This window comes from Lonchura striata, chromosome 6 (assembly GCF_046129695.1).
Source record: "Lonchura striata isolate bLonStr1 chromosome 6, bLonStr1.mat, whole genome shotgun sequence".
NCBI lineage: Eukaryota > Metazoa > Chordata > Aves > Passeriformes > Estrildidae > Lonchura > Lonchura striata.
In genome coordinates this window covers 25,833,352-25,850,880 of record NC_134608.1, presented here as the reverse complement: position 1 = coordinate 25,850,880, position 17,529 = coordinate 25,833,352, and the positions used below count along the sequence as shown (strand labels likewise).

The window sequence follows — 17,529 nt, the reverse complement described above, 5'->3', positions numbered from 1 at the left end:
AGAGAGTTCATTAATGATAATGGAAGTTCTGTCTGAAGCTGGTGTTCAAAGCAGGCTTGGGTTTCTAAACGACCATTTCAATATTAACAGAAGAAAATCACTTTATGACAGGATTGAAGTCATGGGGAGAGAGACAAATCATGAGGGAAAAAAAAAGTTAAGAAAGAGAGAAGAAAGCCTAAAGAATCCTAGGTAGAAAAATCTACTTTTCATTTTTCAATCCAGTATGTCATAAAATAAACTTATATCATTTACTTACATCAATTTTATCTATAGAAACCACAGAACAGTTTTCTAATATGCATGCCATAATCTTCCATTGAATAGTGCCTCTAGCAATACATTGCATTCCATTTGATCAATACCTACATAACATTTTGAAATAAACATTTTACCTAGAATTATATCGTCTTGTTAATATTCATGGTTATGCATAATTATAAAGTTGCCATTTCAAACACTGGGCTGTGGGAAAATGGTATGTTATAATAATCAAAATAAGAAGAGGGGAAGAAAAGTGCCTCTATTGTTCAAGTAGAAGATGATGATTTCCATAGTGCTGAGAAACATTATTTTTTGTGTCTTTGCTTGGTTTTAATAAATTTGCATTGCTGTTGTGAACTGATGTCATGTAAACTGATAACATAGATTTTTAACAAAACATCTTCCTGATTGTAATCTGAGATAATTTTCACATGCAGTATGCAAGGCCTTCCTCACTGTATTTGGCAAGTTACAAACTTTGATTCTAATATGAATTCACATTTTTTTACAGTTTGACCGTTTTTAACATTTGCTTTTCTGCAAAAAGACGGGAAGAGTATTGCTTAGTTTTCAAACATTCTTAAGGTTTCAAATTTTTCCAAATTCTTGATTAAGGCTCTTTATTTCTTTCTGCAAGGTTGTTGATACTTACTTTTGCCTAATTTATCATGTATTTATGTGGTAACATCCCTATACTGGAAGATTAAACAGTCTTTTAAGATTGCAAAGTAAGCAATGAATCAATTGCCATACTTAGCCTTTTTAGAGTGACTGTAGATGCTTAAAAGAATACCCTGGTGAATGAAGAAGTTAGGTGGGAGTTTGAATATTAGTGAGGTGCAGTTTTCTTTCATGAACCTGATCTGCTGCTTCCTGCTTATGGTATGAAAATATGAATTTATGTTTATAAACCTGCAGCTATTACTCTCTGATATTCATATCACAGTAGCAGCCAGATCTCAGTCAGTGGTATTTCTACCCTGTGCTAAAAAAGATGTTCTCTATCCAGCACTCAGGGCTTTCTACTGTCATATGCTGTGAATAAAATGCAGCTTTCTCAAGCCTCACCGAACCAGCCTTATCTTAAAACAGTTCTCATCTTTGGAATTTTCTTTAGAAGAACTCTGTTGAGATACAGTAAGTCAGGGCTGGCAAGGAGCTGTGTGCAATAAAGAGAAGTAGAGCATTGCCCACAGGGACTCTTGTGATGGGAAGGCAGCATTCTGTACCAGGCAATCTGCTCTGAAGGCTTTGCTTTTGGCCCACTAGGTAGACAATGCATTTGCACACTGTCCAGTCTTAAGTCCCCTCCTCCTCCTCACTCTACCCCATGTAGTAGATCCAAAATAGAGCTGTTTGTGGAGAATTACGTAGCTGAGATATTATTCCTCACCAAATGTCTACAAGTCTCCTACCATCTAGTTCCTAATTCTGTAGCAAGCATTATTTAACATCGCTGAATATTTTTCATTGCTAAAATCCAATTTATGGATACCCACTATTTTAAACATCTAGCTCACTAATTGCAAAATCTATAGGAAAGTCCTTACAACATCAAAGACTCACTTGATCCTCAAAGCCATTATAAATGGACAACTGTCTCTGTTACAGGCAAATAAGGCACTCTTTCTGGCTGTGATGCTATTTTTCCTGTGGGTTTTGAAAATGACCTTCCTGTAAGCATCAAGGACTGTAACTTTTCAGATAAAGAAACTTGTTCTTGTTTTAAGTCTATGCCAGGTTCATTCCCCTATAGCCTACAGTTTTCAAAAGCAGAAGAAAAAGTAATCCAGAATTTAAAAAAATAAAAACCCCTCTGTTTCCAGAACGAAGTTACCCTGTCAGCTTGCCTTGGGCCTTAGGTGGAGAAGTGGAGATTAAAGAGTCAGTATTCCTTTTCATGTTTCGTCTGCCAGTTTTGTGAATGTAGAAAGAGTACTTGTGGCTGCAGCTAAGTATCCAACTATAGTATTAAGTACGGCAATTTCATCCTTGTGCAGTAAATTAAAAATATTCTTATAAGTTTACCATGAGAGAACTACCATCCAGTCATTGATAAAGGTATTTCAAGGAGAAGGGTGAATAGCAGAGCAGATGTAACCTCAATATTTTCACCAATTATAAAGAGCCTCTTTGTGAAGCTGTGTGAATATGTAAGATGATCTCATCATTTCCTATTTACTCAATACTTACCTGAATACGCAATATAGTGTAGCTTTTAAATGCATATGCACATGAGTAAAATGTCCTTTTGTAAGAGACTTTGCTAAAAGACTGCTTTTGATACACAATTTCTTCATCTCCTCTTCAAACTGAATTAAGCTACTTCCTTCTTTTAAAACACAACTCACTATTTAGAAGCTTTGGCTTTGATTTCTCAGAACAGCCTTACAGGAAGAAACTATGTTCTTTTTCTATTTGTAACCATATTTCTGAAGACAAACTTGTACTGATTTATTTTAATTTTCTAACAGAAATAGGTTCCTGCAAAGAACACTGACTGTTTCTTCTTTTTCCCCCTCCTTCATTCCACCGCTACAAGAATATTGCTGTGCACAAAGCTACCAAGGAAAACTGAAATCCCTCTGTTGGGAACTGTGTACACAGCAATATATTCATACTTTGAGAAATAAGTGAGGGGTTTTTTATTTCTTAGCATGACATACTGTGCACTTCTTGCATGCCAACCACTGAATTCAAATTGAGGAACTAGGTAACATTTCAGCAAATTTTAATCAGGTTTACCATCCACCATTTTAGGGAATATATCTGTACAGCTGACATAAAGGTCACCAATTTTAAAACATTAACCCTCAGTCCCTTTGATTAAAGGGTTTGTGTATATGTCTGTCTTTATGTGTGTGTGTGTATATATATATATATATATATATATATATATATATATATAAATATATAAAATTATGTAACCCAATCCTGCTTAATCCTGTCACATGCACCATCCCACCAATCTGGTCACTAGTCTCACCTTATTTGTCATACTGGGTTCTCCATGTATAGCACAAATAGAAATATAAAATTATTTGCACCACTCAGTGAGTGAGGGATTTGCCTGAAAACAGAACATCCTGAAAAGTCAGGATGTAATCTACATGGTATTACATTTACATTCAGTTTATGCTAAACTGAAATGCATGTTCTGTTGCTAGTTAGAAAACATATCTTCACAATCAGAGCTTAGAGTGGGGTGATTATTTGCTTTCATTTCTTCTGAAAATCAGGAACTTTATTAATGGACTCTCCATTCCTGCAGACTGAAGATCTTTAAAATGAAACTGGGCTCTACTCAGTAAAACTAGTTACCAATAAACTAGATAAATTTCCCTCCTTCCTGTCTCCTTTCTAATTGCTATTTTTGCCTCAAAATTCTTATAATAATTTCTAAGTTGCAGGTTGGCAATGCCAGCAGTTAAACGATACTGTAAATTAGAAAACAATTCAATTTTTTTTCATTATCATTTTCTTTCATCACATTTAGAAATCTCTTTCCAAGGTATACTGGGAACTTTGAGAACTGAGTTGGGGGTGCCTAGTGCACTCTCACAGGAGGTAAAAACCAAATTTAGCAGCACAGTACAGCTTGCCTGCTGAAGAATCTCTTTATTGAGAGAATTTTTATATTGAATCATGGGACTTCCTTTAGAGCATGGGCCACAAATCTCTTATATGAAATGTGCTTTAGACAGATGCAGCAAGGAAAATTCTATGTATCTGGTAATATATCTAAGCTGGCCAAAAATAGAGTGGGAACTTGCAGGCAGATGAACTTCAAGGAAAGTTCATTTTTAATACAGTGTTTCAGACATTCTTTGGATGTATTCTTTGTACTTGGGAGCCTGAACTCTGAGAGTAGATGGGTTGTATATAGCCCTGATGCATGGAATTCTCATTCTTAAGAAAGCAGGCATCATTTCCTCTTTTCCATAGTTCTGAAATGAATGCTCTGTTCAGTCCATGACAGACTTTTTCAGTGATGTAACAACCAATATATAAGTTACTGAAGGATGAAGGAATTGTCTAGGATGACCAAAAGAGCTGGAGAATCTAGGACCTTATGACTATTTCTATGAATAACTGCAGTGTGCCCTTCAGCCACTGGCTAGTTACTCACCTGGTACTTTGATTTTCAAATGTGTATGTGGACAGTTGTCCTTTGGCATTTGTGTAGCATGGTAAATTCCTTAGATAAAAACTGTTCCAAGGAAGACAATAGTGTATTTACTAGGTACTAGTGCAGATGGATTTTACTAGTTTCTGCATGCAACTGTGGGTATTCACTCCATACTTGTGTGCACATCAGTTTTACACTCAGCTGTAAGCAGAGTATTTTGAATGTCCTGTTTTACTGAACTGGAAATGCTTACCATAATCAAAACTTACAGCAATGTTTTTCTTCCCTCATTCTTCATAACTGATAAAGTTGGGCTAATTTATGTGAGATTGTTTTCTAAAGTGGCTTACAACATTGGTTTGACAGAAATGCTGTGTAGTCAGTTCAAGTTTTATCTTTATTCTGCTGTATAATGAGGTTTTGAAGACAATGAATTATCATAGTAGAATATTTAGAGCTTGAAATACAAAAGTAAAAATTTAGGGAAATATTGATGTCTGCTAGAAACAAACTTAGTTCACTAGAGGCTGCTGAAAAACAGTAAGACACAGATACAAATATTTGTTTATATTAGAGCTGAACATAACTTGCACTTCACATTCACTTTACATGGCACTATTTTACATGCATGTTTTTCTCTAGTAGTTGAAAAATTGCAGTGGGGATTGGGGGATACCCCCAAGGTAAGGAAACAACACTGTTTGTATGGCTGCCTTTGTAAAACATCTTTTTCTGTAAATATCTACTGTACACAGATTTAGATATAGATACATTCACATGTATAACTGGGGGTATAGACACTTGGTTAACTTGAAAGCTCCAAAGTGTCATTTGTCAAATTTATGGTAGGAAGGTAGGAACTTTTACTGCCTTAAATACTTATCCTTTTCCAAAGTGATTTTTTTCTTTTCTCTCAAAAAAAAAAAAAAAAAAAAAAAAAAAAAGGATGAAAAAAAGAAAATGAAAAGGAAAAATGGGGAAAAAAGAAAATGTACCTCATGAAACTATTGTATATGAAGCACTTATTAGCCGTAATTAAATGGACAATATGAATTTACTACATCTTTAGGACTCTGGCTTGTTCTGGTTTAGAGCAAGATGATTAATGCAAATACATATTACTTGAGATAACCATTTAGCAGCTAATTTAGCCAAATTTATTACAGCAGTTAGAGGTTTTTCATTTCAGCAGCCGGAGACAAGGACATGACAAAAGCGGGCGGTGAATGTGAAGGCACACTGCCCTCTAGTGCACGAGCCTTTGTGGGAGCCGGCAGGAATGCGCGGAGGGAAGGGATCCAGCCCAGCCGCGCCTCGGTTTTGTCTGGTTTACGGGTTTTAGAAAGCGGTTCTGCTACCCTCCACTGAAAGATTTACCTTTCATTCCCTTCTCCTGACACGGAAGAATCAGATACAAAACAAATCCGTTTCAACTTGGCAATATGTTGGCTGAAGTATTACTTTAAACTTCTGTATTTTAAGCCGTCTTGCTGTGAGCATCTAACAGCGCCGTTTCACATTACTGATTGCTTTTACTTCTTTCTGTTTCCTAGCATATTTCAAGCATCAGAGAGAGTTGTCACTCTTTGGCTCTAACCAAGCCACTCTGTGCCTCCCTTAGGCCTCTTTCTCAGCCTGTTGGTGGATTTACTTTGCTCTGGTAGAAAGTAAATTCTCCAAAGACTTTTCCCCCACTGACCAGTGGAGATTTGGTTCATCTGAGAACTGTAAATTCTGTTTGACAAGATCAAAGAAACAGATGTATAAGTTCAGTGGTTGATATCGCCTGCAATGAGGAGAAATGATCAAAGCAGCAGGGGTAGAGTATCTTCCCAAACCTTTCAAATATCCAGAATCTCAAAGAGGTCTACCTAGGAGCTATGAATAAATCACATATAAATTTGCCTCTTTTTTCCTTTTCTTTTTTTACAGTTTGACATTGAGTGCATAGGAAATGTCCACACAGCAATAAGTATTCCGAGAACCATAGAGATTTGTAGGCTTTTTTATTTTACTTTTCTTCTTCCACTAGAGTTTCCAAAAGCAGATTAAAATTATACTTTAAAACTTTTAAAATGTGTAGCTAGTTTCACTGAACTTCAGATCCTGTTTGTCATCTCACTGCCACTAAATCCACAGGAAGCAAGTATCTTCTGCTTATACTTGTGTCGCGTTGTACAATGAAGGTCATTTTACTGCAATTCTAACATGTACTCTATCTTGCTTGTGTTCTGTTTGTATTTTCCTGTCAGTGCTGAATAAGGGTCAGTGTGTAACAAAGTATTACCGCTGGATGCAGAAGAATGGAGGTTATATCTGGATACAATCTAGTGCAACCATAGCTGTCAACGCCAAGAACGCAAGTGAGAAGAATATCATTTGGGTCAATTACCTCCTTAGGTAGGTCTCCCAGTCACTTCTCTCGCTCCAACTGCTGTCTCTGTTGCTTGTCTCTGTCAGTGAGAGGTCTAGAGAAAAAACAAAAGCCTACTAGAGAAAGTTAAGAACTTTTCATATAGTCCTTATCAAAAACCGTGCCATTTTGTTATAGTTATTGAGGCATCTGTCATGTCTCTGCACATGAGAATTATTATGCTGCCTTGGTCTTGAAATAAACCCTCCACTGTTTTATTGCATGCCCTGAAATCTACTCAATGTGAGCTCAAAGATAAAAATTATCCACACCAACTTTCAGTAGCTGTGTTATAAAATCTGGTGTGAAGTGTTTGGCACTGTTTTATTTGGATATTAAAAATGCAGGGAGGCAATCTGCTGGTATGGCAAAAAAAGTTATCTATGAAAGGCATTCACCAGTTGACTCCAGAGAGAGTAACTTTCTCAGGACAAAAAAGGCTCAAACTACTATGTTGTTCCTATAAGCACCAGATAATATTCACACTGAAAAATGTAACAGAGGATTTAAAAATAAAAGTACTATAAACAACTATTTTAAGCTATTACAACTATTTTAAATAGAAATAGTAGTAATGTCTTGAACGAAAGCCTGTTCCCTGAGAAATTTTCTTTTACCAAAGTATTTTTAAAGGACTGGTTTCAGAGCTCAAGGGAAAACCAACAGTCATTGAGAAACAGTGAATTATAAACCTGACCTCTCTCATCTGAAAATACCTTTCAACACATTCTGTTCTGTGAAAATGTTCAATAAGACTGGGAGATTTTCTGTTTCATTCCAAAGCAGAACAAACAAACAAATAAAATTTGAAACCTTGAGATTGTCATGAAATGCAATTGTCATTTTCTGGCCTGTTCTCCTTTTAAGTTGCTTGTCATGGTTTGTTACATTCCCTTTGATGCCATGAGAGTTCAAAGTGATGTCTAGGGGTTAGATTGGGACTTATTATGCCGAGTCCAGCAAGCCCTGAAGAGACAGTGCCTGCCTAAACTTGCATGTTGAAATGCTTTTGATTCCCCTTTTTTGGAAGGGAAGGAAGCAATCCCTGGCAGGAGAGCATTGAAGGGGTACTGTGGAAGCCTTGCACAGCAGTGGAGTTTTCACTGGGACTTGCACTGATATGCTTGAGCACAGGCTTTTCTGAATATATCCTTATCCTGCTACTTTTTTATCTGTTTTTTGCAAGTGTGAGCAGAGCACAGCATTTCAAGAGGTCCGATTAAGGCTGACAATTCTGAACTGGAATTAGAGATTCACTGCCCCAGTCCTTAACAGGGCTGCAAAATGCCCAGAAATGTTCTCATATGTCCAGTTCTAGCTCTAAAAGTCATCCATAAGAATTATGAACAGCTGCCTCTGTCCCCTTTGCTGCTTTCCAGACAATAGGTGAATCTAGTCCACAAACATCTGACAAAATAATTTTCTCTACAAGCAGAATATACCTAACCAAAAAAAAAAAAAAAACACAAAAAAAACCCAACAACAACAACAACAAACAAAACAAAACAAAACAAAAAAACAACAACAAAAAAAAAAACTGGTCTTCCACAGGTCTCTTCCCAGAGAGAAACTTATTTTTTCTAGTGTTTACCAGTCTGTTAGAGAAATACTAACATCTTCACTGAATTAGTATTTTTAATTTCGATTTCTCCTTGTACTGGAATTCACGAAAGATCCAAATGTCCAAATAATATTTTAATAACAGATTAAGGCATAATTAGGTCTACTCTTAGCAGGAGTACTGGTCTGTATACATTTCCATGCATTAGAAAGTATGATTCAGCTGTCTGTAAAAGGATAGACTAATTATAGTGACAGGGAGGATTAATGCTGTTCTTGTTCTAGCAACTTGTTATTCACAGTGTGAAAGCCTTCAAACAGCTTTTGCTTGGAGGGGGCAAATTTGGGGACTGCCCTGGGATGCAACAGAATAAAGTCACTTTGTCAGGAGAAAGCCATAAAGATGATAATTGTAACATGGCATCTCAATGTGAACTGTGTGAACTCTGAGTTTTCACAGAACACTCTGAGAGGCTGAGTATGAGCATACTGTCATTGTGATCGTGAGTCAGGCAGCCCCAGCACTGCCTCGTATTGTTCTGTGCAGGACTGGACTGTGGATTTTCCGTTTTATCAGACTTGAATTTGAACTGCATGGAAATGCTCACCTATTAAAAAATTATTAAAGATTTTGTTATTTTTAATATTCTCGACTACTTATTTTTAGCTATGTATGTTCCCCTGCATTTAAGAAAGGAACACATTTTAAAAGGTACAAGCCAAGCAAAAGCATAGGAGTTTTTTTCCATTTCTCTGGCAGTGTAGCTTTTTTAGATTGCAGTCATGTTCCTTGCTAACAAGTCACAGGTGAGCACCACATGAGCAGATGAAGATATGATTATAATGGGTGTGTTGACAGTTCTTTATCCCTAACATATGCATCTTAACATGCACATGTGCATCTGTCACATAGTTAGAGAGGTTGTTTTGGTTTCTTGCTGATGTGGATGTATGTGTGCAGTGTTTAAAAATACTTAACTTATTTTATCTAATTTTTGGCCAGATTCTTCGGAGCAGTGGTCACTTCTTTAGCTGTAGCTGAGCACCTTAATAACTTCATGTATTATATACTGGATTAAAATGGGGAAAACAAGAATGTTGAGAAAAATAGGTATTGAAAGGACTCTGGCAAGGTTGATAGAGAACATTTCTACAGAGATAAATCTAATAGACATGCCAGTGGGAGAGAGACAGATTAGAAGAGTTAAAATACTCTCTCTGTCTTCCCAGGCACAGTAATGGGATCGAAATCAAGATATTGTGTTGTTGGATGCTTACAATGTAGCTTTACTGCTAGATATCACACAAGCCATGATGTCCCACTTCAGCAAGGATGCTTTGATAGCTCTAAAACTTCACTAGAATCAAACAAGGTTTAGTACCTGGTCAATAAAAGTATTTGACTGCAGTATTAAAATAAACCTTCACAAAATTCCTGCTGTGAAGCTCTGAAGCCAAAAATATGTGTTTCTGTCTTTACTCTGCTATTCTTCATGTTCTTTGTTTCTGAACTTTGATATGAAAAGAGGAAAACATCATGAAATTCAAAATCATCCAATTGTGTTTATATTTGCTGTATCCTCTTCAGTAACCCAGAGTATAAGGACACTCCAATGGATATTGCACAACTTCCTCATCTGCCAGAGAAAACCTCAGAATCCTCAGAGACCTCTGACTCTGAATCAGACTCAAAGGACAACTCAGGTAACACACATGGTGTGCCTTTACATACACAAGAGGTTCATATCATGAAAGCCACACGGTCAGCTTTCCAGTTGCTTTTAGTTCTCAAGTATTGTTCCATCAAAACAAATATATATATATATATATATATATATATATATAATTAAACTGAAAAACACCAACAAAATCTTTTCATGACCTTAGCATTTCCATTTCCTCAGAATTTCTCTTAACTTCTTCATGATTCTTGCCTACATAGCACCAAACTAAATATTTAATTTCCCAGCTGTGCTTAAGGTATTGTGCCTTATGCAGGGGACTTGGGATTGCAACTGCTGGATAAAATTCAAGCTCTTCTATTTCCAGAGTAGGCAGAGAGGTCTCCACTGTCAATCTTTATGACTTCTTTCCCTCTATGAATACATTCTTCAAGAGTCTCACTAGGGGGCAGTAAAGATTGAAAAATTTGAGAGTTTTCTTGGGTTAAAAGTTATATTTAATTAAAATGTGTGGGTTCAAGAACTTGTTTCTAAGCTCTTTAAGTCTGGGACTTTATCTGTTTTTTAAAAGCTGAATGTACTTCTCAAGTTCTATGTGTAAATTAGTCCTACAGATGGTCCAGTGCACAGATGGTTCACACATTCCCTGTTAGTTTTAACAGTGGTTACCTAGGCATAGGTGCAAATCATCTGGCCTTGAACGAAGTGTGTTTTCCTATAGCCCAAGAAGTAAAGGTATTACTCAGCTGTTCCGTGTAGGAAGGAAGGATGGATGGATGGATGGATGGATGGATGGATGGATGGATGGACAGATAGATTATTTTTCTCTAATGTCTATGATAACTACTAAAAATACTCTAAAGAAAATGGGTCACTATTATATAAATCAAGAAAAAGCAAGAAGAGGATCAGGCATATTATATTATATTATATTATATTATATTATATTATATTATATTGTATTATATTATATTATATTATATTATATTATATTATATTATATTATATTATATTATATTATATTATATTATATTATATTATATTATATTATATTATATTATATTATATTATATTATATTATATTATATTATATTATATTATATTATATTATTATTATAAACTATATAGCTGTTCTCTTTCATCTTTTGCTTTTATTCATTCTCCTTTGACAGCTAGGTTTAAGTCAATATGCAGGCTTACTGACCACTGTCATTGGGAATTTCTTCATCCATTCCCAGTGCTTCCTTTATGCTGTCTTGTTCCTAAATAGCCAAATAACACATATGTGGAGAACAGTTTGTATTTTCCACATGCACTGGAAGTTTCTCCAGGTGAGCACATGAGAAATAATTGTACGTTCATGACTTCTAAAGCTGATGCAGAGCAAGACAGCATTCCAAAGGTGCACAGATATTTACTTCTCTGAAGGACATGTCCAGGGTTCTTGGAAGACAGAAGACACAGGGGCTTGTTTACTATAAAGGAATTAAATAGAAATGCTGAATGATCTGAATTTGGAACAGTATTTTAGATGAAACCAGCAAGTTCAGTTCAAGCTAGGATATCATGCCAGGGAAATATTGTGTAGCTTTAGACCACCTCACTCTAAAACCACTCTTCTCCAGCTAGAAACCATGGCCTTAAGAGAAAGCATCTTCAAAAAAATGAAGAAAAAATTGTAGGCCAAATTTAATCCTAGGTGGAACAAAAAGCTGGATGGGACTTAGGGGTTTACAGCCGCTTCTTTTTGCCTATGTGTTTTATTTTTCAAAAGGAAGGGACACTCTGATGCTGCAGACAAGCAAAAGTCCCACTAAGTGACTTGCAAAGTGCAGTGTCCTGAATGCTCAGGCAGCTTTCCTGTCAAACCCACCTTCAGCACTTCTGGGAAATAGTTTGGTATTGACATGGCTCCAGAAGTAACCAATATCTTTAGAGGCAGAACAATGCTTCCCCTCTCCACCTAAAGCAAGGATATTGAAAAGGGTAGTACTTGGCTCTGATGAGTAAAAAAACATCTTTTATTAGGCAACAAAAGTTTTCTGGCTGGTCTGTAAAGGATGGAGTTTTCTGAAACCTTTTTTGACCTTTTCAAACATAGTGTGATAATGGAGCATATTCAGTCTCAAAGCTGCTTTGGCTCTCTGAGTCCAGTGGGCTAGAGTATTTATCTCACCCATATTAGAATTATAATTAAATGAATTCAGGCAAGAAGAATGACAACTTCCAGTGCTGTAGCTGTGCTATTTTCAATGGTCTTTAGATTATTTGGATCAATCAAGAATTTAATTCATTGGCTAATTATTTTTTCTCTATTTTTTCATATTTGTTTTCCTTCAGGAGAATATAAGATGAAAATCTAGCAACAAAGCAAAATTGTTTTAACAATAAACTTTTTTGAATGGTTTATTCATTCATCTTAACTAGTTTATTCATTCATTCGGATTTATACACGAGTTGCTTCTCCTCTCACACAGGAGGAAATCAGCAGTAATTCTGCTGCAGCCAGAGACTTTATGCCACTTCAAAAGTGGCAATGGTCAGAGGAAAATGAGATGAGAGTAGTAAAATCTTCATTAGTAAATAGTGCTATAGGTAGATGCCTGCCCACTGTAGGAGAGCATGGATGTGAAAGAACGATCACCAGAACATAACAGTGATAATGGAATTGTTCACTGACTCCTCTTTGGATGGCACAGCTACAATGCCACTGTGCTCACAGCTGTCATCGTGATTCTTGTCCAGTGAGCAGATGAGAAGGCCCCCTCAATCGAGGTGCAGCCATATAGCATAGGCTTCAAGTGCATTAACAGTCCTGAGTGAGAGACATTCATAGTGATCAAAACTCTCCCAACACAATAGAGGAAAACAAAAAAACATGCAGCTCTACAGAAAAGAGCATCTTGAAAAAAAAAAAAAAAAGGTTAAAGCAAATCCAATCTCATTGGTAGGTAGAAATCTGGACTCAGATTATAATATTTTGTTCCTATTGCTAATTCTTTGTTTCACTTTCATTTTGCTCCAGAGGACAATGAGAACTCAAAGTCAGATGAGAAAGGAAACCAGTCAGAAAACAGTGAAGACCCCGAATCCGACAGGAAAAAGTCAGGAAATCAGTCAGATAATGAAATGAACTGTAATGAGGATGGGAACAGCTCCAGCAACCAGGACAGCAGGGACAGTGATGACAGCTTTGAAAACTCAGACTTCGAGAATCAGAAGGCCCCTGAGGACAGTTTTGGCACTCTTGGCTCTATGCAGATCAAGGTGGAGCGCTATGTTGAGAGTGAGTCAGACTTGCGGTTGCAGAACTGTGAATCACTGACTTCTGACAGTGCCAAGGACTCAGACAGTGCAGGTGAAGTAAATGCCCAGTCTTCCAGCAAACATCAGAAGAGGAAGAAGAGGAGAAAAAAGCAAAAGGGAGGCAGCATGACCCGGAGAAGGCTGTCAAGCACCTCAAGTCCAAATGGACTTGACTCAGCTTTGGTGGACCAGCCCCAGCTGCTCTCGTCACCAAACAGTGCCTCAGTGCTCAAAATTAAAACAGAAATCTCAGAACCTATCAATTTTGATAATGATAGCAGTATTTGGAATTACCCACCCAACAGGGAAATCTCAAGGAATGAATCGCCCTACAGTATGACCAAGCCCCCCAGCTCCGAGCACTTCCCTTCCCCCCAAGCCAGCAGTAGTTTACATGTCTCCATTCCAGACTCTGTTCTCACCCCTCCAGGGACTGAAAATACTGCCAGCCGTAAAACTCAGTTCAGCACCTCATCCAACTCGGCCTTGGCTCCAGTGTCCTCTGACCCTTTGTCACCCCCACTTTCAGCATCTCCAAGGGACAAACATCCAGGAGGTCCCACAGCGTCCAACTCTTTGTTGTACACTGGGGATCTGGAAGCCCTTCAGAGGTTACAAGCAGGCAACGTGGTGCTTCCTTTGGTTCACAGGGTAACAGGAACCCTTGCTGCGACCAGCACTGCTGCTCAGAGGGTCTACACCACTGGCACTATTCGGTATGCTCCAGCTGAAGTTACTTTAGCCATGCAGGGCAACCTCCTCCCCAACACCCACGCTGTTAACTTCGTTGATGTTAACAGCCCCAGCTTTGGGCTGGATCCTAAGACGCCGATGGAAATGCTCTACCACCACGTTCACCGACTCAACATGTCGGGACCATTTGGAAGTGCTGTGAGCGGGGCCAGTCTGACCCAAATGCCTGCAGGGAATGTGTTCACGACTGCCGAAGGACTTTTTTCCACTCTTCCATTTCCTGTGTACAGCAATGGCATTCACACTACACAGACTCTGGAACGGAAAGAGGATTGAAATATGACCACATACTGTGTTCAGTGTTATACTCTGAGGCATAGACTATGTTTTAATTTAGACCTTTAATTCTAGCACTTTGAATTTGAGCAGGTCAGCTTATTATCTCAATATGATGGTCCCCATTTCATTCCCTTTCTCTTTAACTTGACTTATTCTTTAATGTAAAGATATTTTTTTATTTTTGCCTTCAGAGAGTCGAAGTACCAGTTGCCTGCCATTTTGTCTTCTTCTAAGATGTGTGTTTTTTCCTTTGCATCTTTATTAAGATGCCTTTAATATGTGTATGCCTCTGCCATAGAATACTCAGTGTTGTGGTAAAGAGATTTTAAAGTGACAACCATTGGTTTTACTTCAAAATGATCTTGATATGATCAAGATTAAAAGAGACAAGCATAAACAATGTGCCCTGTTTGACTAAGTCAAATGAAAAGGGGGTTTTGTTCCTAATTCCTTTAAAATAGGGGATAGTATTTTAGAATTTTATGCAGAGTTTAATTCTCTTTTTATGGTTAAGATTTTCTTACTTGCACATAAAATAATTTGGGTTCTTAAAAAGTTAATTTCTGGCCTGTGACTAGAATGTTAAAAAGTTGGACTAAATGTTAATTACAGAAACTTTAACTTAATTTCTAAAACCATGGTGCTATCATTTATTAATCTGTAATGTCTTCATACAATATGCAGCTTGTGGGCTGGGTTTTTTGGAAAGAATGTGTTCCGTACTGGTTAATAGTGGGGTGCTGCAGTCTCCTTGGTTAGTTAAGACAAAAGCCCTCATTAACATTTGCTGCAGGACTTAAAATTTGTTACCTCCAAACTAACAAGCATAGCCTCACATCAAATTTAAATGGGTCAGGAAGCTTTTTTCAAAAAGAGCTTAAAAACAAAAAACTCAATTTAATTGACGCGAGGAGCAGTTTCTTAGGTGCATATTGTTTTGCTTTATTTTTTTCTCAGTGTAACTGAGGCTAATTTTGCAACATCAAATAACACTTCAGAGTAAAAAAAAAAAACAGAAGAACTATTTAACATGTTTTATTTTTTTTTCCATTTAATATTATAGAGGGAAGGTTGTAAATTTCTTTTTGTTCTTTAATTTCGGGGGGTTTTTGTTGTTTTCTTTTTCCTTATTTCTAGTGTTGAAACCAATATGTTTTAAAACTAAAGGATGGGTTAATAAGCTTGAAATAGATAACTACAACTGAAAACTGCACATTAAGTAAAAGAAAAGAAATCTCCTATTTTGTCTTTGTTGCCAGAAATCACAGTGTAGTGTCAAACACTCCAAATGACTGTCAAATATAAATTCTTCTTCCACTCCATCTTTGGCAGCTGTTTGTTAAGGCATCTAATAACAGATGTGAGAACTGTAATGTGTACAATGTGTAAGTGTCCTTGGCTGTCAGTCCCATTGCAGTTTCAATGTGTGTTACTATATGCAGTATATACTAAGCTAATGTAGTTGTTTTGTCCTTTGTCTTCTCTGTGCTTTATCTCTAGTCCGGAGTGGTAAAGTCCCATTCCTGCAGTCCTAGTGAACCAGTGATTCTTGGGGGTTAGTGGTTTTTGTGTGGTGGCCTTCCTCTGTAATGTCACCTTATGCTGCTTCCACTGTCTGTATACCTTTTAATTTCTGCTGTTGCTTTGCTGTTGTGTATTCTCAAACCTCTCTCTCCCCCTTCCTTTCTCCCCTCCTCCTCCACACGTTTCCCGTCTCTCTTTCTCTCGCTCTCTCGTTCTCTCTTCTTCACTCTCAGAGATAAAAGACTCTTAACTAGCTCAAGGTTAATGGAGCCATTTTTCCCACAGAGGAATTCTGGGTATGACTTACTCTTCCAGTGTACCCCACAACGCACTACAGAGTAATGCTCAGATATATTAAGCAAATTGACGCCATATAGCCTCAGTTGTTAACATTCCCAGAGTCCTTGTGCTCGAACTGTAAGCAGAGGGTGCATTTCTTTGGTTTTCTCCTAGGTAGGCTGGCAGAGCAATATGTAGAGCAATTACCAGTGAGATAGGAAATTCTTTCAAAGGTCAACGGGCATTGTTTATAAAGGAAACTGAGCTTAGAATTGTCATATATATTCGCTTATGTGTGCAATGCTAATGTATTAACTCAACTGTCCTTCAAATTTTTGATCACTCACTGCGTTGAGTCAATTTCTACGGTAGCTTTGAATTTGAGAAGTAGGTCCAAGCCACAGAGGAGTGATAGCAAAAAAAGGAATTGGACGCTAGAAATTTAATTAATGAGCTTTTAAAGGTTCCATGGAAAGGATTTATGTAGGTCTGAAAAAGGTGAGAAAGCTGATTGGGAAATTCAAAGTTTAATTTTGGAAGCTCTGCTCTAGCTATGGAACAATCAAAGGACTGCACCTATCAGCTACAAAGAACAGCTAGACAGCTGTTGTTGTTCTGGGTTTTTTTTATAAATGTTTCTGTGTTGTGTCAAAATGATTTCTGGTGATTTAAACTAACAGATAATCACAGCTGCTGTCTAAATCCATAGTGTTTAAAATTACAAAATGAAAAAAAAACTTCATTACCTGTGAAGACTGTGTCTGTGTTTTTAACTATTTCTTGTACAAATATATGAAATCTTTTATGAGGAGACTGGTGCCAAGTAGCTGAATAATGGGGAAAGGGATTCTGTTCGTATAAATCTTAGCAGTGTTACCAACTCTACAATATAAAAAAAATTAAAATGTTAAAAAGTGACAGCTATGGTACATTTATTTTGTGTTAAGCTAACCGAATCTAACTTCTTGAGTGCCTGGCTTATTTGAAACATTTTTTTCATTGATCATTGATAATGCTGCAAATCAGAAATGTACATACTTCATTTACAACAGGGTTCTTTTTATACTTTTGTAGATTCTCATACATGTCATACATGGTTGTCTTTATGTAACTTAATTTTTTTTCATCCCGCAGGTGCCATTTTCATAATAAACTTCTCTTGGATTTGTTACTATCTGGCATCATTTCTTTTACATATAACCATCCTGACTAATGAATGCTGGTAGTATTTGTTTGAGCAGGTATTTTTAAATCATTTTGTGAAAAAAAAAAAAAAAGAAAAAAAAAGAAAAAAAAGAAAAAAACTAAAATACAAGAAAAAAATAACCAAAAATGAAAGA

General features: G+C 36.9%; 1 protein-coding gene across 4 annotated transcripts in view; it reads left to right on the top strand.

Moving 5' to 3' along the window:
- The window catches only part of NPAS3 (neuronal PAS domain protein 3), a 588,970-nt gene extending 571,607 nt beyond the window's left edge, over nucleotides 1–17,363 (top strand). For all 4 annotated transcript variants that reach the window (XM_021542665.3, XM_021542664.3, XM_077784039.1 and 1 more), the window contains 3 exons: nucleotides 6,646–6,793; nucleotides 9,955–10,070; nucleotides 13,074–17,363. In XM_021542665.3, coding sequence (XP_021398340.3) covers nucleotides 6,646–6,793; nucleotides 9,955–10,070; nucleotides 13,074–14,383 — 1,574 coding nt within the window. In that variant the 3' untranslated portion in view covers nucleotides 14,384–17,363. The remainder of the gene's footprint in view (nucleotides 1–6,645; nucleotides 6,794–9,954; nucleotides 10,071–13,073) is intronic.
- Nucleotides 17,364–17,529: the final 166 nt, after the last annotated feature.